General features: G+C 60.0%; 1 protein-coding gene across 1 annotated transcript; it reads left to right on the top strand.

Annotated features, from left to right (window-relative positions):
• Positions 1 to 3407: 3407 nt before the first annotated feature.
• On the top strand, positions 3408 to 25802 carry NAPA (NSF attachment protein alpha). The gene is made up of 11 exons (XM_042968790.1): positions 3408 to 3654; positions 12214 to 12293; positions 14970 to 15086; positions 19719 to 19765; positions 21132 to 21209; positions 21434 to 21489; positions 21626 to 21710; positions 22472 to 22576; positions 23627 to 23695; positions 24090 to 24140; positions 25036 to 25802. The coding sequence occupies exons 1-11, from the start codon at positions 3557 to 3559 to the stop codon at positions 25135 to 25137; spliced, it is 888 nt and encodes a 295-aa protein (XP_042824724.1). The 5' UTR covers positions 3408 to 3556; the 3' UTR covers positions 25138 to 25802.
• Positions 25803 to 27156: the final 1354 nt, after the last annotated feature.

The following is a 27156-nucleotide window of genomic DNA, read 5'->3' on the forward strand; positions in this document are numbered from 1 at the left end:
TGTGTTCTGAGGGGCTGCGGGGAGCTGTGTAGAGGGTGGTGTCAGGACCCTTCGCAGAGGGGCCAGCTTGCGCCAAGTAAGTCTTAAAGATGGGCCAGGAGGGGTGCCCGGGTGGCTCAGTCGGTTGAGCGGCCGACTTCGGCTCAGGTCACGATCTCGCGGTCCGTGAGTTCGAGCCCCGCGTCGGGCTCTGTGCTGACCGCTCAGAGCCTGGAGCCTGTTTCAGAGTCTGTGTCTCCCTCTCTCTGACCCTCCCCCGTTCATGCTCTGTCTCTCTCTGTCTCAAAAATAAATAAACATTAAAGATGGGCCGGGAGGGGGAGCCAAGGAGCAAGATGAGGGTGAAGCCCTTTCGGCATTGTGACGAAGGGAAGGGGCTCAGGCATCCTACCAGCCGGAATTTACATACTGACTTTTTTTTTTTTTTAAGTTTATTTAGTTGGAGAGAACGGGAGAGAACAGGAGAGGGGCAGAGAGAGAGAGAATCCCAAGCAAGGTCTTCTGCAATGTCAGTGCAGAGACCTACACCGCGGGGGGGGGGGGGGGGGGTGCACAGAACTCATGAACCGTGAGATCGAGACCTGAGCCCAAATCAAGAGTCTGACGCTTAACCGGTTGAGCCCCCCGGGCGCCCCCCTGACTCCTTTCTTTGTGACCTTCGGAAAGTGACTTTCCCTGTTTCAGCCTTGGTTTTCTCATTCTGTGAAATGGGATGCAAAGCGCCTCCTCCCGCCACGTATCTGTTAAGTGAGAAAATGGAAATGAAGCATCTGGCAGGGTGCACCGTGGGAACGGAGCAGCTGCTATTTAACGTGTCCTCCCGCCATCGCTATCATGGTTTGGGTCCCACCCTAAATGCCAAGCTAACCTTCTGGAAGTGAAAAACGCTGGCCTAACAGTGGCGTGGTGCATTAGCTATCTATTGCTGCATAACAGATCACCCTGAAATTCGACAGCTTGAAACAAACAGAAGCGTTTATGATAGGCCTGCTTGGCCAGACACGGAACCGAAACGGCTTGTGGTAATCCAGACTCACCTCCACCTGCCATGTGGTCAGAATACAGCAGCAACCACAAGTGGGTGGCCCAAGAGAGCCTCCGGACGTAAGAAGAGAGCAAATGTTTCTTGTGAATTGCCACCCTCCCCCCCGCTAAACCCCAGCCCTACCTCCAGGTAACAGCGTTTGCTCACCAGGCGGGCCTTGAATCGTCTGCATATCCTAATCAGCTGGGAGTCCTGTAAGAAAATGCATGTTCCTGTATTCTGACACAGACATTCATAATTGGAGTCATTCAGGGCCCTGGAACTTGATTTTTTTTTTTAAGTTTATTTGAGAGAGAGAGAGCGTATACGTGCGCACACAGGAGCAGGGGAGAGGCAGAGAGGGGGAGAGAGAATCACAAGCAGCCTCCACACTGTCAGCACAGAGCCCGACTCGGGGCTCAATCTCACAACCATGAGATCATGACCTGAGCCGAAATCAAGAGTCAGACGCTTAGGGGCGCCTGGGTGGCTCGGTCCATTGAGCGTCCGGCTCTCGGTTTCGGCTCAGGTCATGATCTCACAGTCTCGTGGGTTCGAGCCCCGAATCGGGCTCTGTGCTGGCAGCGGGGAGCCTGCTTGGGATTCTCTAGCTGCCCCTCCCCCACTCATGCTGTCTCTGTCTCAAAAATAAGTAAATAAAAAACTTTAAATTTAAAGTCAGATGCTTAGCCAACTGAGCCCCCCAGGCCCCCCAAGAACTTAGATTTTTTAAAAAATAATCTTAGTAGAGTAGATTTTAGATTTTCAGAAAGACAAAATGATACAGAAAATTCCCATATACCTCATAGGCAGTTCCCCCTATTACTAGATGACCTAGATGACTGTGGCACATTTGTTACAATTACCGAACCAATATTGACACACTGTTATGAACTAAGGTCCATACTTTCATTCACCTTTCCTTAGTTCTTACCTAATATTCATCTTCTGCTTCAGGATCCCACCCAGGATACCACATTACATTTAATAGTCATGTCTCCGTAGGCTCCCCTGGCTGAGACAGTTTCTCGACTTTCCTTGTTCTTAGTGACTTGGCAGTGTTGAAAACCCTGGTCAAGTATTTCCAAGAATGTGCCTCAACTGGGATTTGTCTGATGGGGAGAGATGGGGAGAGAGACCACAGAGGTGAAGTGCCACCGGCTTCTCATTACTGAAAGTACACTATGTCACCGTGACTCACCACCGTAGGTGTTCACCTCAAGCACCTGGCTGACAATGCAGGTTTCTCCACTGGAAACTTGGTCTCCCCATTCCTTTCCCACACTGCACTCTGGAGGGAAATCACTGCGAACAGTCCCCTAAGGAGTGAGGAGTTTCGCTTCACCTTCTCGAGGAAGGAGTATCTACATAAGTTATTTGGAGCTCTTCTGCATGAAATATTTGTCTGTTCTCCCCATTTTATTTGTTCGACCGTTCACTTAAACCAACGTGGGCTCGAGGATATTTTATACATTGGATTATAATCTCTTCCTAGTTCGTTGTATCGCTCGAATTGTTCCAGCTTTGGCCACGGGCAGCCCTTCCAGCTGGCTCCTTTGTCTCTTTGACATACCCTACCATTTGTGTGTGTGTATGACACACGAAATTTCCCTTTTGGCACTACGAGATGCTCCAGGCTCATCCTGTGTAATTTCCTGCCCAAGCCTCACAGCAGCCATTTATCAAGGAGCCCTGGTTCCTTTTACTGGACAATGGTATTAAAAACAACGATCTGGGCTCTGGGTGTCTGAATTTGTGATACGCTTGCTACAGCTTTTTTTTTTTTTTTAAACCAGAGACAGCCCTTGCTTAGTTTTGTTTCCCCGTCTAAGTACTTTACTGCCTTCCCAAACCAGTTTCAGTATCCGTCGGCAGAGGGCGCAAAAAAAAAAAAAGCTAGTGCGGATGCATCACCGCTTACGCGTCTCCCAGTGAAGCACCACGCGAGATAAGGCGCGGAGGCGGGGCCTAGGAGGTGCGCAGGAGACCTGTCAAACCCGTACAGGCGCGGGGCGTATCTTGCGGCCTGGATCCGGAGCTGTCACGTGAGGGTCGGTGGTCAGCTGACTGGGGCGCAAGTTCCGCGGGGAGGTACCGGCCGAGACGGAGGATGCTGCTGATTGGTGGAGCAGGAGCCAGAGGGTGGGCACTTCGGGGCGGGTCTTTGACGGCGGGAACCACGATTGGCTTATGCGAGGCACGTGGGATATCGTAGGGCGCACCAGGAAGAGTGGGGTGTCCTACGCGGCTGTTTGCGCAAGCGTTGAAGCGGCGGCTCGCCGATTGGAGACGGTGAGTCACGGGGCGGTGTGCGGCGGCCGGCGGGGGCGTGGCCGGCAGGGGCGCACCTCGCTACCAGACCGCTGGTTGGCCGGCGCAGATCACGTGGTGCCGGGCAGCAGGCGGCGCGCGCCGGTGCGACGTCAACACCGCCCGCTAAGCTTCCCCCCGACCTGACTACCGCGGCCGGGCCTCGGCTGAGTACCCCGTGGGCCCGGGTCCGGCCGTTTGCTGAGTACGGTTGCGGCCACCATGGACAACTCCGGGAAAGAAGCGGAGGCGATGGCGCTGCTGGCCGAGGCGGAGCGCAAAGTGAAGAACTCGCAGTCCTTCTTCTCGGGCCTGTTTGGGTAAGAACCGCGCCGAGGGGTCGGCGGGGACCTACGCTGAGAGGACGAAGGAGTCATGGCCCGAAGCGGCGGAGTAGAGTCGCAGGGCCCGAGCCTAGAGAACGGAGGGGATTCCGGGAGGAGGAGCCACGGTCTAAAGTAGTAGAGGGGACACCGGCCAAGGGCCAGGGGGCCCGGGCTGTGGGAGCTCGGTTTGAGGAGAGACCTCCTGAGATGGTGGGAGGGTCGTAGGCTGAGGACAGCCAAACGGGCAACACCGTCTTGAGGCGGTAAGAGGACCCAGGCTGAAGATGGGCCAAGAGGCCGGAGCGAACCTGGGCCGAGGGAACATGGCCTGAGGCCTTGAAGGGGATCGGTTTGGGAGAGCAGCCGGGTCAAGAAGTCTTTTGGAGCTCTAGAGAACGTATTCGAAGGATACCTGACGGGCATAGTGGGCCCGGGACTGAGGACACCTGCCCGAGGGCTTGACCTTTCTCCAAGGCGCGCAGCAGCGGATTTGCAGGAGCTCCGGGTGATGGTGAGAGAGTCAGGCCCAAGGTGATCCTGGGAGTGATGGGGCGCCCAAGTCTGGGACGTCTGAGGGCGCTTGAGAGACAGCTGCATGAACCAGAGAAAGAACCTGGACTTGAGGTGCTGGAGAGCATCGAGGACTTTCCGGGGGCCTGTCTTAGTCCGTGTGAGCTGCTATAACAAAATAGCCTAGAACGGGTGGCTTGCGAACAGAAATTTAACTCTTAAGAGTTTTGAAGTCCAAGATCAGGATGTTGGCAGATACGATGTCCGGTGGAGGCCTGCTGCCTTGTAGACAGCCACCCCGTCACCACGTCCTCACGTTGTGGAAGGGGTGACCTAGCGTGTTGGAGTCTCTTTCCTAAAGGCACTTCCCCCTTTGGGAGGTGACCACATCACCCCCCAAAAGCTCCCGTCTCCTCATGTCATCATCTTGGAGGTTAGGATCTCGGCCCATGAAATTTGCGGGGGGACGCAGTCCATAACGGGGCCGATCTTGGACGGTTCCCATTTGCCTTTTAGAAAGGACCGCCGCAGCTGGTGTGGGGGAGAAGTTGGGTCGGGGAGTGCAGGCAGGGACGGTAAGGACACCAGGTAATATTTATTATTAAGTACTCGGATTCTGAGTCAGACCTGGGCCGGGCACTTCACCTGCGTCCTTGCATTGAACCCTCACAACATCCCTGGGGGGCTGGACCGATTACTTTGCCCGGTTCCCCGGTAAGTAGGAGACCTGGTCTGTTTGATCCCAAAACTATCTTGCTGCCACGCTGGTTTCTCCCCGAGGCTGGTGCCCGTTTCTGGACGCTACCCTTAAGAAAGATGGGGGCCAACTTAAGAGGAATTTCTAAGTTAGGGAACTCCCAGCCCAGAACTCCTCCTTCCTCCCTGCCCCACATGGCAGTTTTCTCCCGCTGTTTAATGAATGCATCCCAGACCCTTCGAGCGCCAAGAGCAGTTGAGACGGTGCTGAGAGAGGAGTGGGCAAGGCGAAGGCAGAGGCACGGACGGGGCCTAGGAGCTGGGAGCATGGCAAGAGGTCAGCCCTCTCTCCTGGCCCCCCCGCCCCTCTGGAGCCAGGCTTCCGTGTGTTCAGCATTTCACAGCTGCCTTTTCTCAAGGCCCCCCAGTGGCTTCAGGGACCGGAGAAGGGAGTGTTGGGGCTCAGCCCATCCCTCATGCATTTCCCTCCCCTTTTAGAACCATCAGGAGTGACGGCATTCCAAATTGAGAGGTCTCTGCTCGTGTCAACGGGCCAAGTAGGATAGCCCCCACCTGGGATCTGAGACAACCTCGCATCCTTAGACGTGAGGGCTTTCTTTGTTCTTCACTGTTTCTGGGCTCCCAGACGCTAGAGGGCTTCTGTGCACCAGCCCGAGAGGGAGGCAGTACCAGCCAGTTAGTAGATCAGAACTCCTTGTATATCTTCCTCTGGCTCTTTCCTCCCCCCCTCGGCCCAGCCAGTGCACATAGACCTGGGGAGCGGAGCTGTAGGGAATGGGGGGGCAGCCCAAACTTCTACTCTGGAAGCAAAAAGATGGAGATTTCCTGAGCAAAGCACAAATTGCGGAAAAGGATCGGGGATGGGGTAGATACACTTTTTCCCTCTTCCTGCCCCAGGGCTTCAGATGGATCCAGAAACTTCCCTGCTGTGCCCTGTTTGGAACTGTGCAACTTCCAAATGGTGGCTCCGTTCCCTGGGGCTTTTCCTTGGCCCTGACGCCTCCTCCCTTGCCCCCCATCCCCTGCTGACCAAAATCCAAGAGAAAAACTTCTTTCCACTTGGATACTACCATTGGTAGGAAGTTTTCGCGTCTGTGAAATGAAAACCATAGCGATACCTACCTCATAGGGTTGCGTGTGAAGCAATGAGCCTGATCTCTGTAAGTGTTTTGAGTACTTACTATTAGTAAGTATCTTATTGGAAGTTGAGCTAGAAGCGCTGGAAACGTACAGATGTCAGGGGGTTTGGTATACAAAGAGCGCATTTCTACGGATTAAATGTTGACGAATCAGTTCCCGTTTAAACCGCCTGTAGGCATCAGCCACCCCCAGGAGCCCTGCCAGCTGTCAGGATCCACAGCTGAAAACTCGGTGTCCCTTGCCCAGACCCAGAGCACAAGTCTTTCCCAAGGGGATGCGAGGTTTCAGGGCTACCCGGCCACTGTTCGGCTGCACCCCCGGGGTTCTGCCTTTATTGACGGAGGGGACTGCTGCTTTCGTGCAGAACTTCCAGTGTTCCTGGGTGGGACGGGACGGCTGAGAGACAAAGCCCTTTGAGAAACATTTTTTAAGAAAAGGAAACACGTTTGGTTCTGGGGCTACAGCGAAGTCATGTTGGGGCGCAGAGGGGCGTCGGTCCGAGAACCAGAGGGGGACCTGCCAGGCCACGTCGGCCCCTGCCTGTGAGCTCACAGGAAAGCAGTGGCCGTAAATACGCACCTTCAGCAGGACGTAGGAAGGAGTGGGGCGGGTCAGAGGCCCTGGGCTCTGTGGAAACCAGAAGGTGGTGCCCCCCGGCTAACCTGGGGGTCGCGGGGGAGGTGAAACCCACACCGAGATTGGAGCTAGGTAAGCGTTTCTAGAACGTGCTCTCCCTGCCAGCCTGATAAGCGCCCAGCTGAGCGCCTGCTGTGTGGTGGGCGCTCTCCCAGGTGCCCGTGCGCTTCCAGCAGCCCCGCCAGGTCCGGAGTCTTCCCCCCAGACACAGAGGGAACCGGGGCTCTCGAGCCGGGAGTCCGCTTCTGAGTCCAGGCCTCATCACGGCCCCCGGCTTTTCCAGCACCCCAGGTGACTCTAGAATTCCCGTTGCCAGGTGGCCGGCAGCCCTCGGACTGGATTTCTCCTCCTCCTTGTAATAGCAGCCGTTTGAGCACCTGCTCTGTTCTGGCCTCGGTGCCAGGTCCTGAGCACGCGTCGTCCCTCCTCCCCGCAGAGGCTCTTCCCGGTTCGGTTTCGTTGCCTCCATTTTACAGGTCAACAGACTGAGGCTCTGGGATCGCTAGCCCAAGGTCCCACAGTTACGAAAAGTGCCCGAAACTGATTTCAGCCCGGGTCTCTCGACCCCCGGGTCCATTCTGTTTCTGCTCTCCGTCTGTTACGGGCATGTCACAAGAGTGTCCTGTGATGGTGTCAGAACCGGGCAGTTAGTGTGTGTGACACTTTATTCTTTTGTCGTTCCCGGGGCCTGTGTTGGCCGGGGGGGCTCTGCCCCCAGGAGCTCAGACGCACTCGGCCCGGAGGAGGTGGTGCCCGCAGAGCGGGGGAAGCAGTGAGCGGCTCAGCTTTGCAGGTGGCATGGGAGGAGCTGCCCAGGGATCCCGCAGCTCTGGCCCTGTTTTCCAGTGTTCCTTCTGCCTGCGGCACTGACGGGGGGCTTCGTGGGGGGCTGGTTTAACGACTCCCTCCCTTGCCCAGCGGCAGCTCGGCGTGGCTGCAGCAGAGACCAGAGTCTGCTTGTGGGTGAGGGAAATCCGCACGGCGGCGTTGGCTGTTCAGTCTGGCGGAGAAGCAAGAGCAGGCAGGGACCTTGTCCACCTTCTCTCTCTCTCTCTTTTTTTTTTTATGTTTATTTTTGAGAGGGGGGGGGAGGGGCAGAGAGCAGGGGACAGAGGAGCCGAAGCCAGCTCCGTGCTGACAGCGGCGAGCCCGACGTGGGGCTCGAACTCACGAACCGCGAGATCATGACCCGGGCCTCAGTTGGACGCTCAACCCGGCGACTCACCCAGCTGCCCCCTCCCACCCCCCTTCCTTATTTTCCAGAAGATACGGGGAAGGAAGCCTCCCAGATCTCCTGAGTGAGTGAGAAGCAAGGCAGGACCGGATCTCCAGGACCCGAGTCCTGTTTCTGGTCCCTGCCACCATCTGGCAGCGTGAGCTTGGGCAAGCCCCTTGACCTGTCCGAGCCTCAGCTCCCTCCTCAGTGAAGCAAGAGTAAAATACCCAAAGCCTTACTGTGAGGAACTCGGCGCTGCTTCAGGCAGGGTGCTTTAGGTCATCATAGTAACGTGGAGAAGATACATAGAACGGCAGAGAAGGTCAGGGTGGGGACGGGCCTTTGGGGTCCATTCGTCCCCACTCGGGACAACGGAGGAGCTGGGAAACTGCGGCGCCGACGGAGGGCCAGTGGCTGTGGCACTGCGGGGAGTGAGGAGGACCTAGAAGGGGATCCACCTGCCCTGCCTCGTGAGGCTCGGAGCAAAGCGCAGGTGGGGCGGGTGGCCCGATGCTGGGAGGCAGGAAGTGCCCAGGGGACAGAGGAAGGAGCCGGGAGGCTCTGCCCCGCGGACCCCCCCTGGCCCGCGGCCCACCGGGCCTTCTGTGCGTTGCTGGCACGGTGCTCCCCTCTCCATATGGCAGTCGCTGGAGGTTGGTGGCTGCGCCTGGGAGCCCGGAGACTGCTTCCTCTGCCTGGGGAGGGGGCAGAGAGCAGAGCCGAGTGGGTAATTATAGACAGCCCTCCACCAGGCCGGTCCAAACCAGTTCCCTCTATTCCCGGCGTGGCTCGTGGCGTGGCTCGTGGCTGGGAGCCGAGCCGCCCGATGGGGAGAGCGAAGCAGAGGCAGCTTGGGGGAGGTCGGTGGGGGAGGGACAGTCAGCTGTCGCCTGTGCTGCCGCTGGGCTCTTCAGGAGAGGCCTGCCCAACTAGCTTTTCTGGATGTCCTGCAGGAGGCACGGGAGAAGGCCTGGGCTCTTCCGGCCGAGAGTTTGCCAGGCTCCCATGACGGATCTGAGCCCACCTGACCTCAGCGAGAGGCCCTGGAGTAAACCGCAGGTTTCCCTGCCGGGAGACAGCTTGCTAGAGCGCTGGAGCTGGGGGCTGCTCCCTCCTGGTCACTCTCTCTGCCACAAACCTCCCTGTTGCGTTAGAACAGGGCCCAGACCTTTCTCCCGGCCTCCAGCACGGGGGTCCCCTACCTGCCTGTTCGGCCTCATTTCCTACCGCTCCCTGCGCCGCAGCCATCCTGGCCCACTGCTGTTCCTTGACCTGGCCGAGCTTGTTCCTGTCCTGGGGCCTTTGCACGTGCTGTGTGATCGCTGTCCGGAATGCTCTTCCCTCTTTCCGTGGGTGGCTCCTTAGTCACCTTCGAGGACCGAGCTGAAATCTCACGTCCTCCCAGTGGCTTGGCCAGGGAACCCCCTCCTCCCCCAGTCCCTCTCGCGCTTGCTTACTCCCCACGTTGCCTCGCTGACTTCCTGTTTGCTGAGGGCCAGGTCCTCCTCCTTTGTTTACTGCTGTCATCTGCAGCGTCTGGCACGGAGTGAGTGGAACAAATGGCTCGCGTTTGTTCCCCAGGTGAATAAGCAGCTATGCCAATGGCTCCTCCTTCAGGGCCTGCCCGTGACCCTGGGCAAGTCACTTGCCCCCTCTGAGAGCTCCATTTCCATTTCCGAACGGAGGGGATGGGACTCCAGGGGTTCCCCCTGTCATCGCAGGCCCCAGGTTACCGGGAGGAGGCAGGCCTGAGCAGACCTTGATCCCTCTGGCTTTCCCAGTCCGCGGCTAGAATGGTTGACCCGGAGCAGGCCTGGCGTGGAATCACAGAATTTCAGGCCGGCAGCTGACAGGCTTTGTGTTCTGTGTTCACTCTGTCCCGCTGAGCTGAAACAAACCAGCTGGGGCCGACCGTTCATTGTTGATCACCCGGCTCTGGGCCTCTCGGTGGGTCGGGCCATTTCTGCTTATCCAGGAGCCCGAGGTTTTTTTTCAGAGCACGTCTGAATCTGGATAGAAACTAATTGTTGCCACAAAGAAGGGAAGGATGAGCCAGGGGATCCATGGGACGGGGAGACCTAGGGTTTCGGTCGGTGAACACGTCCGTCCCCTTTCAGTAAGAGAATATTCCCGAGAAGGTCCCCCAGAGGATTTTGTAGCTAGGCCTCAAAGGACCCTATGCCCGGGAAGGTTCTTCGCCTCTCCAAGGCCCAGAGTGGGTTCTAAAGAAGTCACTCCGAGCAGGGGCCCCAAGCCCAAGGTGTGTTGGGCCAGCTGGGGTGAGGTTGGCCAGGGAAGACCGCGGAACCGTGCAGAGTGAGTGTGGGAGGGCAGTCCTCGGGGCGCTTCCTGTGGAGCAGCGGAGGGTAGGGGACCGGCATCGGCACAGCCCCGGCGGGCAGAGACTTTTCATCTAAAGAAGAACCTTACCTGCTGTGATGTGGAATCCCGGGCCCTGGATTCCAGCCCTGGCTAGCCTGACCAGGGGTGTCTACCAGCTGACACAGCCTGACTCGGAACAGGTCACCTAGGTCACCTAAAGTGATGGGTCCAGGTCAGCTTTTTCCCCTCCCGAACTCACCTGATCTTTCTGAATCACCTAGGACCATTGTTTGAAAAGCCCGATTCCAGGCCGCACCCAGCCCTGAGGGAAATCTTCAGGGGAGGGTGGCTGGGAGGCTCCGGTTTCATTACCGTGACCAGCTCAGCTCCGGTGACCCGGAAGGAAAGGACCTACTGCTTTAGCGGTGCAGAATGAAGGCGTGCCCCCAAATTCCACGGGGGGCCCCCCCAGCAGCCACAGCTGGGGCCGGCGAGTTTCCAGGGCCAGCGGACGCGGGAGAGGGGCAACAGGGAAAATGATCTGTGTGGCTTTGTTGCTGGAAAATACCCGTCTTCTGTTCTTCAAGACAAAATACCGGTTGATGTCAGTGAAGAGAGAATCTGAAATCCATTTGGTAGAACTGAGCGTGTGGGATTTTTTTCTACTGCTGATGTGGGCGGTGGGAGCTTGACCTCGTGGGCTGAGCCTGGTTGCAGTATTGGAGGTGGAAGGACAGAAACGTGGTGGGGACTCAGACGAGGTTCTAATGAAGGGTCCCCCAGTTCAGGAAGAGCTTCATATGCACCGCCTGCGTGGGAGATCAGGAAGTCAGGGTGAAACTGCCCAAACAGAGCGCTCTTTTTTTCCCCCTCAATGTACTCCTTTGTATGTCTCTGGCCTCTACTCTTTTTTTTTTTTTTTTAATGTTTTTATTTATTTTTGAGGGAGAGAGAGAGACAGAGCACGAGGAGGGGAGGGGCAGAGAGAGAGGGAGACATAGAATCTGAAGCAGGCTCCAGCCTCCGAGTTGTCAGCACAGAGCGCGACGCAGGGCTCGAACTCGTGAACCATGAGATCGTGACCTGAGCTGAAGGCGGATTCTCAATCTACTGAGCCATCCAGGTGCCCCTCAGGCCCCTACTCTTACACAATAAGTTCTTTGAAGGTGGTTTTGCCATTTTCAATAATTCTGTACTGAACATCCTTACAACTTTTCTGATTTAGTTTCTTGGGATAAATTGGCAGAAATGTAATTCATTGCTGGGCCACAGAACCAAATGTAAATCTTAGCATTTAAAAAGAGAAGTACTTTGTTTGTTTGCATTTTTCCCTGTACGTTTTAATAGGTAAAGTATGCAGATGATAAAGAATTCAGATAGTACCAGGGAGGCGTGCACGCGTGGTGATTAAACCTGTCTGCCACGCCTGGCCCCCCACCTTCTGTAGGGTTCCCGTAGACCCCACCTTCGAGAAGAATGCTGTGGCTAGTTTTTTGTGTACATCTGCTCAGCCCTGCAGTAGTAATGACACACGTGCAGGGTCAAGAGGTCTACACTGAAGAACCGCAGCGTGCGAGCCTTGGGATTAAGGCATTGGGAAATGGCCAAGGCATCCAGAGCTGGGCTCCTCCCCCAGAATGCTTTGCAGTCTCTTGGCAGAGGTGGGGTGGGGGTAAGGATTTGCAGAGAGCCTGGGAACCTGTGGTCACTGAGCGGAAGTGGAAGAGACTGTCAGAGGCAGGGCTCACGGGGAGGTTGGAAGGCCCCCCTCCCCGAGTGAGGGTGGCCCACGCCTCCCCCGGGAGGGCCCCGGCAGCGAGCGTGTCTCTGTTCCAGGGAGTGGAGGCCACGGACGCGGTCTCCCCTGAGCCCCCAGAGGAGGCCTGGGCTGCAGCGGGCTTCTCCGGGAAGTGATGGGGGTGGGGGCGTGTCTGCACTGGCCCCAGGGCGGGATGCTTGCTTGCTCTTCAACACCAGACGGGTTTGTCTCATCTTGCCCCTTCTTTCCCCAGAGGCTCATCCAAAATAGAGGAAGCCTGTGAGATCTACACCCGAGCAGCAAACATGTTCAAAATGGCCAAAAACTGGAGCGGTATGTGATCTTTGCTATAACTCCTTCGTGGTCGAGTCTCCGGTTTTCCCTCCGCTTCCAGTCCCGAAGGCCTGACCCAGGGGTTAGCCTTGCAGCACCACCCCCCGCCCCAACCCCGCCACCTTTCTAAGCCATCTTTGGCCTCAGAAGCCCATCGGCCTGCCATTGGCTCCTTTTGAGCCCACTGGGTTATTTTACTTGGGTCACAAGACCTTGGAGAGAGGTCTCTAAGGCTAAGGGTAGACAGATTAGCGGATCCAGATTGCCCTTTGAGGGGTTTCTCCTTAACCTCAGGACGGGTCAGCTTTCCCCGGAAGCTGTTCCTTAGTGCTTTCTTCAGTGCCTGAATTCTAGGCTCAGGGGTCCATCCCAGGGGTTCAGTTAACAGTAATTGTTAACCGTTTATGGAGAGCGCTCCTAAGCGCCAGGCGTGCGTTCTGTGATCGAATGAATCGGCACAGCAGCCCCGTGAGGGTCAGTACCATTCATGTTCCCGTGGCTGGAAACGGAGGCTTCGCCCAGCCCCACGCCTAACAAGTGACGGAGTGAGAATTCGGAAGGCAGAGCTCCGACTCCGGAGCGGAGCACTTCACCTGCCCCCACGCTGGCTCTGTGACCTTTGAAGCCAGTGTGACCTAGGTCTGGGTTACAGACTGGCCGTGCGCCCCTGGGGAAGTTACTCGATGTCTCCGAATGTGATTCCTCCTCAGTAGGACCACAGGGACGGTGGTCCCGACCCCCACGGGGCCATCGTGTGGACTCCCGGAGACATGGTGGCCGGGAGTGCCGTGTGTGTCCTTCCTGCTAGCTGCACTGCCTCCCACCTCGGAGTGGAGGGAAAGCTCACAGAGGACTCTGGGCAGCAGATTAGCAAACTTCAGGAGCAGCGAGGAGGTGCCCCCCACGGCCCTCTCTGTGTTCTCGCTCTGACTAGGGGAGGACGCAGCTTGACGATGTCAGGTCGCTTAATGCTGGAGGAGGGCATCCGCCCAGAAGAGAGCATCCCAGGTCGTGCGCCTCCGCTTGGTGGGTGGAGGGTGATCGGAGTCGTGGCCGCTCTGGCTTCAGCCATGAGGTTGTGGTCAGACTCCTGGCGAGGCTGGAGCGTGGCTGGCTCCCCCGAAGAGAGGCTGGCAGGCAGGGAGGGGCCCCCAGAGGCCAGAAAGGCGGAAAGTCTGGTTGGGAGCTGCCAGAGGGCTCCAGCTTGGAGCGTCAGCAAGACGGGGTGAAGGAAATTGAGTGAAGACAGGTTCAGGTTTGGGACCCAGGGAGGAACTTGCTGACCAGAAGGAGACGACACCTGAAACGGGCCCCTGGAAGCAGTGGGGAGGGCCCCGGGCGGGACAGATCCTCCTCGCTTTCTGAGGATGCTTTTGGTTTCCTGGAAATGGCAAGCGTTCTTCCTGAACTTTCACAAAATACGTCGTGCGTAAAGCCACGTGCCAGGGATAATTTTATGCTCCCGAACTGATCAGGTGCCATCAGAGAAGGAAATATTTGTCTTAGAGTTTGTTTATTTTGAGAAAGAGAGCCAGAATCAGGGAGGGGCAGGGAGAGAGAGGGAGAGGGAGAGAGAGAATCCCAAGTAGGTTCCGCACTGCCAGCACAGAGCCTGACCCAGGGCTCGATCCCACGAACCTGTGAGATCGTGACCTGAGCCGAAGTTGGACATTGAACCGACTGAACCACCCAGGCACCCCAGGATATTTATTTTTCAGTCACATAGATGTTACTTAGCCCCTCAAATGTGTTACTCCCGCCCTATTCCTCTAGCCGTTCAAATAAAAGCCTTGGGCTGTTTTTCATTTTTCTCCAATGATGCTACTCTCCTGGACATTTTGCACTCAAGCCCTGCAAAATGATAAATCCTGCCTACTGAGAACCTGGGCCGCTTCGTCTCTCCTGCTGCTCTAAAGTTGCGGGATGGAGTCAGGCCCTCTGGTCCCCTTCCGGCTCAGGAATTCTGTGATTCGGATCCTGCTGGAGGAGGATGAAGGGAAGCATGGGGTCAGGCGGAGGCTGGCTGAGCTGAAGGTGGGGGTTGGAGCTCCCTGGTTAGCACAGCCGCACCCCCATTCTCCAGCCCTGGAGGAGGACAGATCCCGTGGCCTCCTGCACGCCACAAGGCGATTTAGGAGACAGACGTGTGACCAGAATGGCTTCCAACTGGTGCAACTAAGGACGGGACAGACTGGGCTTCCCGTGTGGTCACTGCTACCCTCTGCCCATGGGCACTTGTCCCCGAGTTCCTGCTATCCCATGGGGCCACTGCTGGGCTTAGTTGGCGATGGTTTGTATATCCTTCATAGCTCTCGGCCCTGCCTGCCTTCTCCTTGGATTTTTAGAAATGGTGGCCCTGGAAATTTCGGCAAAGGCTGGGATCAGGGCTGTGGGATTTTAGCTGGCCTCGGCCTGGCCCTCTCTTCGCACGCCCAGGGCTCAGGAGCCTCCCTCTTCCTCCAAGTCCACCTCACGGACTTTCCGGAGCCTTGGCCCCGGGGTCAGGAGGCCCGAAGTCGAGGCCTCCACCTCAGCTCAACCCAGGTCTGTCCCCCCCCCCCCCCCCCCGGGGGGCGCCTCTGCATTCTCGAGAGAGCCGCCTCCCCAGGGCAGTGTCTGAGCGGCGTCTGATAAGTGGAGCCCCGCTAAGGCTGAGCTCACTCTTTTCTGTTCCAGCTGCCGGAAACGCTTTCTGCCAGGCCGCCCAGCTGCACCTGCAGCTCCAGAGCAAACACGACGCGGCCACCTGCTTCGTGGACGCCGGCAACGCGTTCAAGAAAGCTGACCCCCAAGGTGAGCCTCTGTGCGACGCTGGGCCCGGCCGCCCGCACACCAGCCGAGCGCTCCCGGGAGAAGCCCTCCGGTGTCCGCGAGGCTCCGGTTTTTTCCAGGGGCCAACACACGCCGGAGGCTGGCAGGAGGCTGGCAGGCAGACGCTTGGGCTTGAACCTCAGAATTGGCTCCCTTCCGGTTGGCATTTGCTTCCCGCTCCAAGCCTCCGCCTCCCCCTGCTGCTCGGTGTGCGCAGCCGATCGCTTCCCTCCCGAAGCCGGGAGCATTTGGGAGTGGGAGTTACATTGCAGACCCGCCGCATGCCAAGGAGAGAGGAAAATCTGTTCTGTTGTCAGAATTAACATGCAGAAGGGGGTGGGAGGGGTTCTAAGACCGGCCAGGTAGGAGTTGATGCCGAAAAAGGAGCGGAAATTATCCCGACCTGGCTTCCCAACACGCTGGGGGGGAATCAGAACGGAGCCCGAGATGTGGTTGCCAGAGAACAAGTTACTTAAAATGCGGGAGTGTTTGGGGATAGGAGCCCGGTTTGGGACTGACTCATGGTGAGAAGACCGTTTGTCCCACAGCCCAGCGGGGACCAGGCTCTGGGGTTTTGTGGAGCTGGAATTTTAGTTCATTTTTTTCATCCTGGTGCCAGACACAGGTGGCTAACTTTTTCATTTTAGCAAGCGTGAAGACGTTTTCTTCAAGTGACCCCTCGTTGTCGCTATGCTCTCAGAAGAGAATAGGGAACGTGTGAATGTTTCAAGGAAAAGGAAAGAAAGAAAAGGAGATGCCGCACCTTGGAGTAAAGACCTGTCCTTCCCAAGAGAGTCAGAGAGGTGTTTGCACGGATAGGTGAGCGCGGGCCACACCCGAGCGCTGGGGAATTGTTGGTGGATCCGTTACCTGTACCCGGGGATATTTAGTTCCCAGTCGGGGATTTGATCAGTGTAGACCAAGTGGCTTTTCTGTGTCCCCAGGCTTGACCGGTCACTGCTCCGTAGCTGGGCATGTCACAAGTGTTGGCCTGGGGGGTCATGTGGTGGGCTCAGGCCTGGCCAGAACCAGAGCAGAGGCCTTGTGATGGGGTGGGCCACCGCAGGCCGCGTGGACAGTGTGACGACCTAGGGACGTCTGTGTCCGTTCCCCGCCCGCATCCCCCCGGGAACTCCCCACCTCAGCCTTCCCTCTGCCCCCTGGGAAACCGGTCTACCTGGAGAAGCTGCCTTAGCTTCTGGGGCCTTCACCTGCTGCCCCTGAGTGACTGGAAGGACTCGTTTCTTGGGCAGGAGTTGAGCGCCAGGCTCTGTGACACGTGCACAGCGCTGTTTGCTCTTTAAACAAACCTCAGCCCTTCCCTTGGACGGGCCCCCACCCGACGCCGCGTCCTTCGTCACCTGGCTTTCGATCTGAGCTTTTTCAGCTGAGGCTCAGCACGGCAGGGGGTGCTTTGGGTGCTAGGTTCTGGGCCGGGGGCTGTGGCCGCCATGCCTGGCCTTAGTAAGTGCAGAGGGTGGCCGAGGCGTCCCTGCCCCAGTGGGAAAGCAGCCGACATGGCTGTCGTGGAGTCCAGAGGCCACTTTGGTTTCTCCAGGGATCAGCAGACATGGTTTGCTGCCCTGGGAGCTGAGGCGGGGAGGGGGTGGATATGGGGTGGGAAGGACCTTTCAACAAGAGGGAACAAGAGGGGCAACGGTGAGGAGGGGACCCTGATTTGGGCAGAGCCAGGACTGAGTTCCTCGGCTGGAGTGCCAGGTTCTTGGTGCTAATCAGGGAGGGGCGTTGGGGCCGAGTCCCAGCACCGCTGCCTCGCTGTCGTCCACCCCCGCAGTGGCTCACAGAGTGCGTGGCTGAGTGTGGTCTCCCTAGTCTGAACGGAGCCTGTGCCCCTGTGGCTTTGGGCAGTCACTTAATCCTCTAGGCGTCTGTTTCCTGGCCTGGTGAAGCAGAGACCGAGTGTGAAAGAACACACGGACCTGCCCGGTGCGGTACCTGGTGTGTGATAAGTATCTAGGAAGGGGTGGCCCTTGGCTCCCATCAGACAGAGGCCCGGCCTCCCCCAGCCGCCTCCTCTTGGCATTGTGCCTCGTGAAACAGAGCTGGAGGGCCCACTTGGAACCCTGCCAGGTTTCCCCGAGCAGGTGGCCAGCTCCCTGGGGCCTTGCTGGCCACCGCACCTGCCTCGAAGGCCTGTGTCCTGTGTCAGCACCTCATACGGGAGTCCCAGAGGGCCCTCCCCCGGAGAGGCGGCTGGGGCCGCTCAGGAGGCCTGCCAGAGCCAGCCAGGGGGGAAGAAAAGGATTCGGTGCCTGTCACCGCCCTCTCCCTCTGCGAGTCTGCCCGGAGTGCGGGCCGGGGGCAGCCTGCCCACCCCCTTGGTGGCTGGGGGTGCGGGGAAGTGATGCCCATAGCTGTCAGCGGCTCCCCGATTTCCTATAGCCACCTGATGGCCAGGCCCGGGGGTGCCTACTGCGTGGTTCGACGTGGTAGCGTCTCTTTTTAACCCATTCCACTTCCCCGTGGGATTCTGCGGTCTGCCCCTGTTTCTCTGGGACGGGCTGAGTCCCAGGCCTGATACGGGCAAGTGCAGCCGGACGGCGGGGCCGCTGGAGCACACGAGGTGGGCCCGGGGCCCCGGGCCGCAGGACTCCCAGTATGCCTCAGCCCGGCCTTCCCCTCTGGGCCACGGCACCCCCCACCCCCGTCCCGGGCTGGCTCCCGTCCAGGGGTGCGCCGGCCGCTCATCGGTGGGGTCCTGGTGACCGGAGATAAGCTGGTTGTATCTAGTTTGTCGGTGTCCTGCCTGCCGGCGCTCTCCCCGGGGCGTCAGCGGGCAGCCTGCTGCTTTCAGGGACAGCTGCTCCTGAGCCGGAGCAGGCGTGAAGGGGACTTAACCCCGTGAGTCCGTGTTGCCGCCTGGGGGGTGAGCCTTCTGCCCCCGCTGCCACTGCAGGGACCGAGCCTTGGCGACAGCACTCGGGCCTGGTGCCAGCAGGCCCGTGGGGACAGCTGGGGGCCTCCGGTCCCCCTCCTGGGCTGCTCGTCTCTCACCGGGAGCAACCTTTGCCCCCTGGGCCAGGTGCCAGGCTGGGCTCCCTGGTGTTCCAGAAGGGGGAGCCACCGGCACCCCCTGGGGTGGAGGATGAAGCAGGGGTGGGAGGTGCGGAGCCGGCTCCTTGTTGTCCTTATTTTCATCATTGTGCCGCGGCCCGGTGCTGGCTCGTCAGATCCAGAAACGCTCTGTTTCGAAATATGCACCTGTGTTAAAGTGAGACTATTTCCGGCTGTATTTTTTCTCCCTTTCCCTCTGCGTTCTCTCCCTTTTCTCTTCCTCTGCTTCCTTTTTGGTTCCTTTTCTTCTTCTCTCGCGCCTTGAGCTTTCAGCTGCTTCCCATCCTTGACCAGAATGGTTCTCTGAATCCTTCCGGCGTCCCCAGAGGCCTTTCAGAATTGGATCAAACCTGCAGACACTCCTTCCCCCAGAGTAGGGCTGACAGACACCCACTTTTTGCCTGTAAACTTAGGGGACGGGGAGCTTGTGGACTCCCTGAAGGCCCAGCCACAGTCTGAGGCTAAGAGCCTCTGCTCACCTGTCTCCCTGGGTCATGAGACCTTTAGGGCCCTGAGAGCAGGCCAGGCTTGGCTCCTCTGTGGCCCCTCAGCCCAGCGGGCCCGGCTCACCGTGGGGGACCTTGGGGGTGGACCAGGAGCCTTGTGGGTACCCTGGATGGCGGGGGCCCTTCCAGGCCCACCCCAGCACGGAGCCCACATCCCGTGTCTGTCCGGGCTCTCTTCCTTCCCCCTGCACCTCCCCCAGCACCCTTTCTTCTGAGATGCATTAAAAGAGATCCAGCCCGAGAGCTCATCTCTGTCTGCTAGAAAGTGCCTCCCACTCATGCCGCTCTCTCTCCTCCAAATAACGTGTCAAAAGAGGAAGAAAAAAAAAAAGCAATAGCCGAATTTAAGGTCTTGGAACAGGTGGTGCAACAAAGGTAGCCGAATTCTCTCTCTCACGGGCCACCCTGGTGTTTGCTTCGTCGGGGACACCTGTGGTGTGGGGAGCTGGCACGCGGCGGGTGAAGGTGGGCGGGGAGAACAGAGGGCTGTGCTGAATGCTGAGAAAATGACGGGGATTCCAGCCAGAGGGGCCTCGGGGTCCCGGTGTCCAGCCCTCTCCTCCCAGAGATGGGGGCCAGGCAGGTGCAGGGGACCGTGGCAGACTCGGGGTCCCGCGTGACGGGGTACCAGAGTCCGGGTGGAACCTGGGCGTCCCTCGGGTGTCAGGCTTGGCCGTCCCTGGCCAGGACCCCTTGTCCTGGAGGGCAGGGCCTCAGCGGGCCTGGCTCAAAACACCCATGGGAGCCTGGCTGTCAGCCTGACCGTGTCCGGTCCCTGGGGCTGCTGGGAAGGTGGTGGCAGTGTGGCGGCCTGAGGGAGAGGACAGCCCTCAGCAGGTAGCAGTCCGCGGCGCGGTACGTTAGTCTGAGAGCCTTACTTGGGGCTCAGGTGTCCCTTCACCTCCCCTCCTGCCACGGCCACGGCCACGAGGGCACAGCGGAGCACCTGCCCTGCTTTCTCCTCCTCCTTCTGGCTTCTGCTGAAATAACTTCTCTTTCTCATTTCTCCCTGCTTCCCTTTTTCTCTTTGTAGAAGCCATCAACTGTTTGATGAGAGCGATCGAGATCTACACGGACATGGTAAGGGCCACTGCCTGTCCCGTCCCCCCTGCTCTACCACCTTGCTCCAGCCTGCCCTCCCTGGCGCCAGCACTAGGAGCAGGTTGTAGGGGAGGGGGGGTCACCTGCCCCGGCCTGGCTCCCGACAGCTCCCGCCACAGCACGGGGGAAGTTACATCTGCAGGAGTTACAGCTATCGGGGGCCTTTCCCCTTGCTGGTCCTTCCCCTCCTGCACCCCATTTGATTAGCAGGCCAGAGGGGAGGCGGGGCCCAGAGCTGGCTCAGCCCCTGCCCTGTCCCCGGGGAGCATCCCCACGACGGATGAGGCCCAGAGGCAGCTCCACCAGGGAGCCAGGACCAGTGACCAAAACCAGGCTCCGGCTGCCATCCGCTCTGCGTTTTGCCGCTCCACACTCTGCCTCTGTCTCGCCGGACCCCTTCCCCAGGCCGGAACCGGGTCCTGCCTCCTACCGGGTCCAGTACCATACTGGAGTGTTGTAGTGAGAGCGGCGACAGCGGCTGCCAGATGCCCTCCGCTGAGTGGGTCAATCCTCCCCTGCAACGGCCCCGTGAGGTGGAAAGTGTTACCCCATTTGACGGGGATGGGGGGCCCAGACAGGCAACGTGACTTGCCCAGGGACACGTGCCTGCGAACAGCAGTTGCTGAGACCCGAAACTAGGCCTCGCCGAGCCCGGGGCTCTGCCCTTTCCCGATGTCCCTTGGCAAGCGGGTGTCCGTAGACCAGCCCCGTGTGCCAAGCGGCCGGCCAGGAGCCCAGTTCTGCGGGCCCCTCTGCCCCCCGCCCCAGGTAGAAGCTGGTAGCCTGTGCTTAGCTCCTCTGGAAGCTAGGGCCGTCCCTGGGGAGAGCCGTGCCTGTCTGCAGGGGAAGCTGGGGGTTGTTGGCCTGTGAGGGGGCCGTCTCCACGGCCACACGGGGGGAATGGGAGGCCAAGAAATTCCCATGCAGTGTGGATGCTCGGACCCACTTTCTGCAGGGCTTTTACTGGGTGAACTGTGGGCTGGTCGTTCCCCTAATCTGGGCCCCCTGTCCAGCGCTTCCTCAGGCCGGGGCCTCTGTCAGGTACCTGTGCACCCACATTATCTCTGGCGTTGCCCCGCCCACCTGTGCCCCTGCGGACGGGATGGACACGGAGGCTGCGTGTGGGGGGCTTGCCCAGGGTCACCGCATCGGGCCAGCACAGAGACCAGGCCTCTCCCTGGAGCCTCCTGTTTAGGGCCCCTCGGTGCCTTCTCGTGCACACCTCACCGGTGGCTGAGGGCCAGGAAATCCCCGGCTCCGGGGGCCTAGAGGGGCGAGGAAGGGCTGGGCTGGGGTGCTGGGGACGTCCCTCGTCACAGATGGCCCCTGCCCACATCCCACCCAGGGCCGATTCACGATCGCGGCCAAGCACCACATCTCCATCGCTGAGATCTACGAGACGGAGCTGGTGGACATCGAGAAGGTGAGGGGGAGTCGGGAGGCCCTGCCTGGCTGCCGGGGGAGCGCTGCGGCAGCCGGGCCCCTTGGGCCGGGGCTCGTGTCCGCTGGGGGAGGCCTCCGGTGCCTGGGTGCCAGGAAGGGGGCATGGGGCGTTGGCCGAGCACGGGTCAGGGGCTCCTGCTGTGCCCCAGGCAGGGTCGGGCCCGTGGCGGACAAAGGTTGCATCGCTTCCCCGTGTCTCCCCAGGCCATCGCCCACTACGAGCAGTCTGCAGACTACTACAAAGGGGAGGAGTCCAACAGGTACCGGGCAGCGGGCTCCCCCCCCCCCCCCCGCCCTCCCCAGCCCCCTGGAAGCTCCTCCCCCCCCACCGCCACCGCCACCGCCACCGCCACCGCCACCGCCACCGACTTCTGCCTCTGTCCCCGCCCCACACAGCTCAGCCAACAAGTGTCTGCTGAAGGTGGCTGGTTACGCGGCTCAGCTGGAGCAGTATCAGAAGGCCATTGACATCTATGAGCAGGTGGGGACAGGTGTGGCCCGTCGTCCCTGCACGGTGCTCCCTCCGTTACCTCCCCCCTCCCCGAGCTCATCCTGTCCTCCCTGGCAAAACTCTCCACCCACCACTCCTCGCGGCGTCGCCGCCCTCTCCTCTCTGCCCTCTCCCCTGTGCGCGTCTCACGGAGGGCTTCCTGGGAGGCCCAGGGAACGGGAAGAATCGCGGAGGCCTGGGGTGGCCGGAGGTGGCTGAGCAGCCCCCAGGAGGCATGGTGGGGGGGACGGGAAGGGAGCGACCCACGGGTGTGCAGGCTCCCCTGGGCTGGGCGGGGCGGGCGGGGCGGGCTAGGCTGTCCCAGTAGGTTCAGCGCGGCCAAGAGAAAGGCAGGCAGCTGGCCTCGGAGGGGAGGGGGGCGGGCGCCGGCTCTCAAGTTCCCGCCTCCTGCCACCCCTCTGCCCACCAGTGTGTCTGCCTCCCTCAGGCCTGACAGTGGGGCCACCGCCTCCCCGTCATCTCGGCTGCCTCGGCGGGGTGGGGGGGGGGGGCCACGGACACCTGGCTTCAGCCCTGTGGCAGCCCACCCCCCTGTGACACACTGCTCTGTGGCCGCCCGCACACCATTGGCTGACTTCTCTGGGCTGGTCCTCGGCCTCCCTGCCCTTAGTGTCTCAGGTTAACCGGGCTTCAGCCTGGACACAGACGCACTGACCCCAGTCCCCCGCCCCCCCCCCCCCCCCCACGGCTGCCAGCCCCGAGCTTACGGTGCCACCTGCACATGCGCACAGGTGGGAACCAATGCCATGGACAGCCCCCTCCTCAAGTACAGCGCCAAGGACTACTTCTTCAAGGCGGCCCTCTGCCACTTCTGCATCGACATGCTCAATGCCAAGGTGCGCGCGGCCCCGTGGGCCCACCCAGGGCCTCCCCCTCCTCCCAGTGGCCACCCCGGAGCCCTGGGTCTGTCATTAGGCCAAGGCCCCTCTCGGCAAGGGGTGAGCCCCTCCCTCACGTCCGGTGCCTGCAGTCAGCTGTGGGCGGGACACGCTCGTTCTCACTGACGTGTTTCTGTTCCTGTTGTCACGCGCCCGGCTCCTGGCTCACTTGGTGCCAGGCTTTTTCTTCCGTGAGAGCACGTTTTGGGTCCTTACTGCGTCCCTTGAGGTCGGCACCACTGTTACCCCGTTCTACAGCTGAGGATGGTGAGGCCGGAGCCCCTTATTCAAGGCCACAGGGCTGGATTCCAGATCTTTCTGACTCCCAGAGTCATGATTTATACTGTAGCTCGCGTGCCCACACCACCCATTTTTAGGGCTTCTCGGCAAGAGCGGAGCCAGTGCTGGCTGAGGGGGCAGGGGATGGCCTAGCCAGAGGAGGAGCTGGAGTCCTCGGGGTCCGGGTTCGGCATTTCCTGGGGTCTCCGGCCACCCCGCCCTCAGCCTCGGGGTGTGTCTGAGCACGGCCGCCAGCCCCCGCTCCCGCTGTGGGTGAGAGCTCGGGCTTTGCTGTGGGGCCAGTCCACGTCCCCGCCCCCACGTCCCCTGTGCCCCGAGCAGGTCATGGCGTTTCCCCGCTTTCAAAACGGGGGTCCCCATCACGTGACCCTCCCCGGGGCCTCATGGTGGTTAACTGAGAAGTGCCCAGCACCAGCCCTGGCACATAGGAGGTACTCCTGCGAGGCAGTTGGTGTTTGCCCCCTGCCCTGGGCACCGGCCTGGGAAACCCTTCCCGCTTCCTCCCCACAAGCTGTCACTGCGGCCACGCTTGGCCCGGCACAGCCCCACGGAGGTGCCGCCAGGCACGGAGCCAGGTGACGCTGGGGGAGGGGCACAGAGAAGGACTCGGGGGCCAGGTGTCTCCAGGTCCCCTTGGCTGCCAGGCCGGTGGCTCCGATGGCCCCTCTTCATGAGCTTGTCCCCTCTTGCCACCCTTGTGACGTTTAGCTCGCCGTCCAGAAGTATGAGGAGCTGTTCCCTGCGTTCTCTGGCTCCCGGGAGTGCACGCTAATGAAAGTGAGTGCCGGGTGGGCTGGGGGCCGCGGGGGGGGGGGGGCAGCCGCGGGCTCCAGCCACCGTAACTGCCGAGATCTGTGCGGTGGTTCTTAAGGGTCTCCGTCTTTGTTTTGTTTTCCCTCCTGTGCCGTGTGGGCCTCCGTTTTCTAGCTGGGAAAAGTAAGGCTCGGGTGGTGGCGGAGACGGCAGAGCTGGGAGGCCGCGTGATCGCACGCACGCACATGCCTGCATGCACACGCACAGGGCAGGACCGGAAACTACCCCTTCCTCCCGGCACGGGAGCCCCCTGACCTGCACCGCCGGGTCAGGCGTGGATCTAACGGGTGGATCTAATCCAGGTCAGGCGCGCGGCCGGCCTTGGCCCCTGACCCGTCTGCCTGCCATTTTCTTGCAGAAATTGTTAGATGCCCACGAGGAGCAGAACATTGACAGCTACACCGAAGCGGTGAGTGGCCGTGGCGGGGCCCGCCCTCCTCAGACACTCTCTCCTGGGAATCCCACCCACCCTTTCCCTGGCCCCGGCCCTGTCCCCGGCTGTGAATTCCTTTGTCCAGTCACCCCAGAATTCTCCCAAGGAGCCCCAGAGGTACAGGGAGGTGTTCTCCCCACGTTAGAGATGATGGCAGTGAGGTGCGGGGACTCATCCTCGGCCCCTTGGGGGCAGAGCTGGGATGCAGCCCCGTGTGTGTCTGCCCCTGAAGGCCAAGGTCTTTGCAGTATTCGGTGCCCCAGGTGAGCAGCTGGGAGGAGCAGGGAGGGAGGGGGACGAGTCGTGGAAGGGCTCCCTCTTCCAGCACCAACCTCCGTGACAGAACCACCCCACAGAGGTGTTTCTTCCTTTCCATACTCTGTTCTGAACATTCTGGAACTCTGTTGGGCCCAGGTCGGGTCCTGATCCAGTCGTCTGGACTCCCATCTGTCAATCACGTTTCCTGGGGGCCCTTCAGGAATCCTACACCGCTACCGATGACAGAGACCAGAGTCCCTCCGGTCCATCCTGCCCCGGGCGGTGGGTGGGACACGAGGAGGATCAGCCACGGAGAAGGGAGAAGCAGGGCCACGGCAGGGCGACAGGCCCCCATCCCCGTGGCGTCCGGAACAGGCCGCCCTCACGCAGCCAGGCCTGTTTCCCACCCAGAAAACAAGGAAGCTGGACCGTTCTATGCCGCAAAAATCTTTTCTTTTCCCCAAGGCAGCCTTAGAGGGAGCCCCCCTCCCCTCGCTCCTCCTCAGAGAGGCTGGCCGGGACACACCCAGAGAATCTGGGACTGGGGACAAGGAGGGCGTCAGGGCCGGCTGTGGGACCGGCGCCCTCTGCCACCTCCCCCGCTGTGTCGCAGGTGAAGGAGTACGACTCCATCTCCCGGCTGGACCAGTGGCTCACCACCATGCTGCTTCGCATCAAGAAGACGATCCAGGGTGACGAGGAAGACCTGCGCTAAGCACCCCCAGTCCCCTGGCACCCGTCCTCCTGCCCCGTCTTCTCTACCCCCGCGCCCCTCCAGCGCGTGAGCCCAGAGACGTGGGGCCGAGACCTTGGCTGCGAGACCTCCCCTCCCTTCCCGCAGAGGAGTCTCCCCAAGCCGCGGTGCGGGCTCAGCACTGCCGCGGGGCCCCCGAGGCTGGGCCTGCCGGCCGGACAGTCCCCCTCTGTTCTCACTGCACCCCCTCGCCTCCTGCCCGTTTATTTAATCCCCCCCCCCCCGAGGTGCCCTTCTCTACCCCAAACACAGAATCTCTGACACAGACCTGTTTGCTGTGGGTGCCGCCAGGGGTGGGGGGTCAGCATCTGGTCCCCCCCCTCCTGACCAGCTGAGTCGCAAGACTGGCTTCAGTCTCTCCCACCTGTCCTCCAGCCGAGCCCTGAGCACACGTAGCCGCTGAGATTTGCTCTTCCCGTGGGGGCGGGCTCCTTCCCCTCCGGTGCCGGGAACCCCCACAGCGTCCTGCAGCCCTGACCTCTCAGGATAGACCGCAGGCCCTGGAGCTCAGAGGGCCGTCCCCGCGCCCACCCTGACATCTGCTCCTTCCCTAGTGCTTTGAGGTTTTGTGGTCGGAAGCTGCAGCTGGCCTGAGAAAGAAAAATAAAAAAGAACACTTCGCATGAGTCTCTCTTCCTCCTCACCTCTGCTGCCCCGTTGTGTCTCCGGGGCTGGTGTCCTGTCTCCCTTCCCGCCTGGTCCCCACCCTGGGCTCTGGGCACGCTCTGTGGGGAAGAAGAGGGTGAGTGTGACCGGGATCCTGGGCTCAAGGAGGAGCCGTGGGCTTGGCATTCTGGGCGCACCTGCCTCGATCCAATGTTCTCCGGGTTCTGTGGGCCTCGGTTTCCTCCCCTGGGACAGTGGGTGGCCGCGTCAGCCTCATCTGGCTGGAGGGATGGAAGGCAACGAGAGCAGCAGTAAGGGTGGGAGAGGCCCACCGAACCTCTCTGCCTCCCCTCGTGTCCATGTTGCCCTGAAAGGAGGGTTGAAAGCCCCGGTGGCATCTGTTGGGGCCCGCTGAGCTCACAAGAAAAGGGAGGAGACGACTTAGGTGGGCAGGGCATGAGGACGACCAAGTGGGTATCGGAAGGAACCACAGGAGTGGCCTCGGAAAGCTTGGTCAGAACCACCTGCCTCGTCCACACCCCACGACGTAGGCATGTGTGTTGGTGAGCGGTCTGATGTGCTTGCACTGCCCCAGGCACGGGGCTGGGCCCTCCTGGCTGGAGGCGGGTGGGGGGGGAGGGGACACAAAGCTGGAGGAGGCTCACGACACAGAGTCACCATACCATGGGGGGGTCAGGGGACAGGATGCAGAGGCGGGCCTGCCCGGGAGACCCACTCTCAAAGAGGTGCTCCAGACGACAGCCTGGAAGAAGTTTAAGAAAGGTTCAGGTTCATGGTGTCAAGAGAGTGTGGACGATGACACCCTGCCCTGCTCCTGTCCCCTTCAGCTCCTCCCACAGCTCCAGTGGACTGGTGATGGCTGCCTAGAACTCAGTTCTAAGATTCCTGAGAGCTGAGATCGATTGCTGATGTCTGCTGTGGGCACAGGCTGAAGGTAAGTGGTGCCTGAATCTGTTTCTGCCGTCAGTGACCTAAACAGAGAGTCTCAACCCTGGCTGTGCTGAAAATCAGTAAAAGTACACAGGCTTGGGTCACAGCACAATAGACTGGATTTGGTTGAAGTTCTCCACTCTTCTGGGGGTTTTTGTTTTTTCCTGAAAATTCCACAGCTGATTCAAATTTGCCCCTAGAGGTGGAAACCATTAAACAGGACAATTCTTTCCTTTCAAACCTGTAACTTCCATTATTCACTCAACAGATATTAAGTGAATGTAGTTTAGAGATTACCACGTGAGACAGAAGCCTGAAGAAAACATTGTTCAGAAGCAGAATTAGACCCCACATTCTACTCAGCAAGTATTTACTAAGCACCTACCGTATGCCATGCCTGGTCTAAACCCTGGGAATACAGCA

This window comes from Panthera tigris, chromosome E2, assembly GCF_018350195.1.
Source record: "Panthera tigris isolate Pti1 chromosome E2, P.tigris_Pti1_mat1.1, whole genome shotgun sequence".
NCBI classification, from domain to species: domain Eukaryota; kingdom Metazoa; phylum Chordata; class Mammalia; order Carnivora; family Felidae; genus Panthera; species Panthera tigris.

Bases quoted from the DNA above. Each gene is read 5' to 3' on its own strand.
- NAPA (XM_042968790.1), top strand. From the start codon at position 3,557: ATGGACAACTCCGGGAAAGAAGCGGAGGCGATGGCGCTGCTGGCCGAG. The intron at 15,087-19,718 runs GTGAGCCTCTGT...TTCTCTTTGTAG, and splicing joins CAAGAAAGCTGACCCCCAAG to AAGCCATCAACTGTTTGATG. The intron at 21,711-22,471 runs GTGGGGACAGGT...ACATGCGCACAG, and splicing joins CCATTGACATCTATGAGCAG to GTGGGAACCAATGCCATGGA.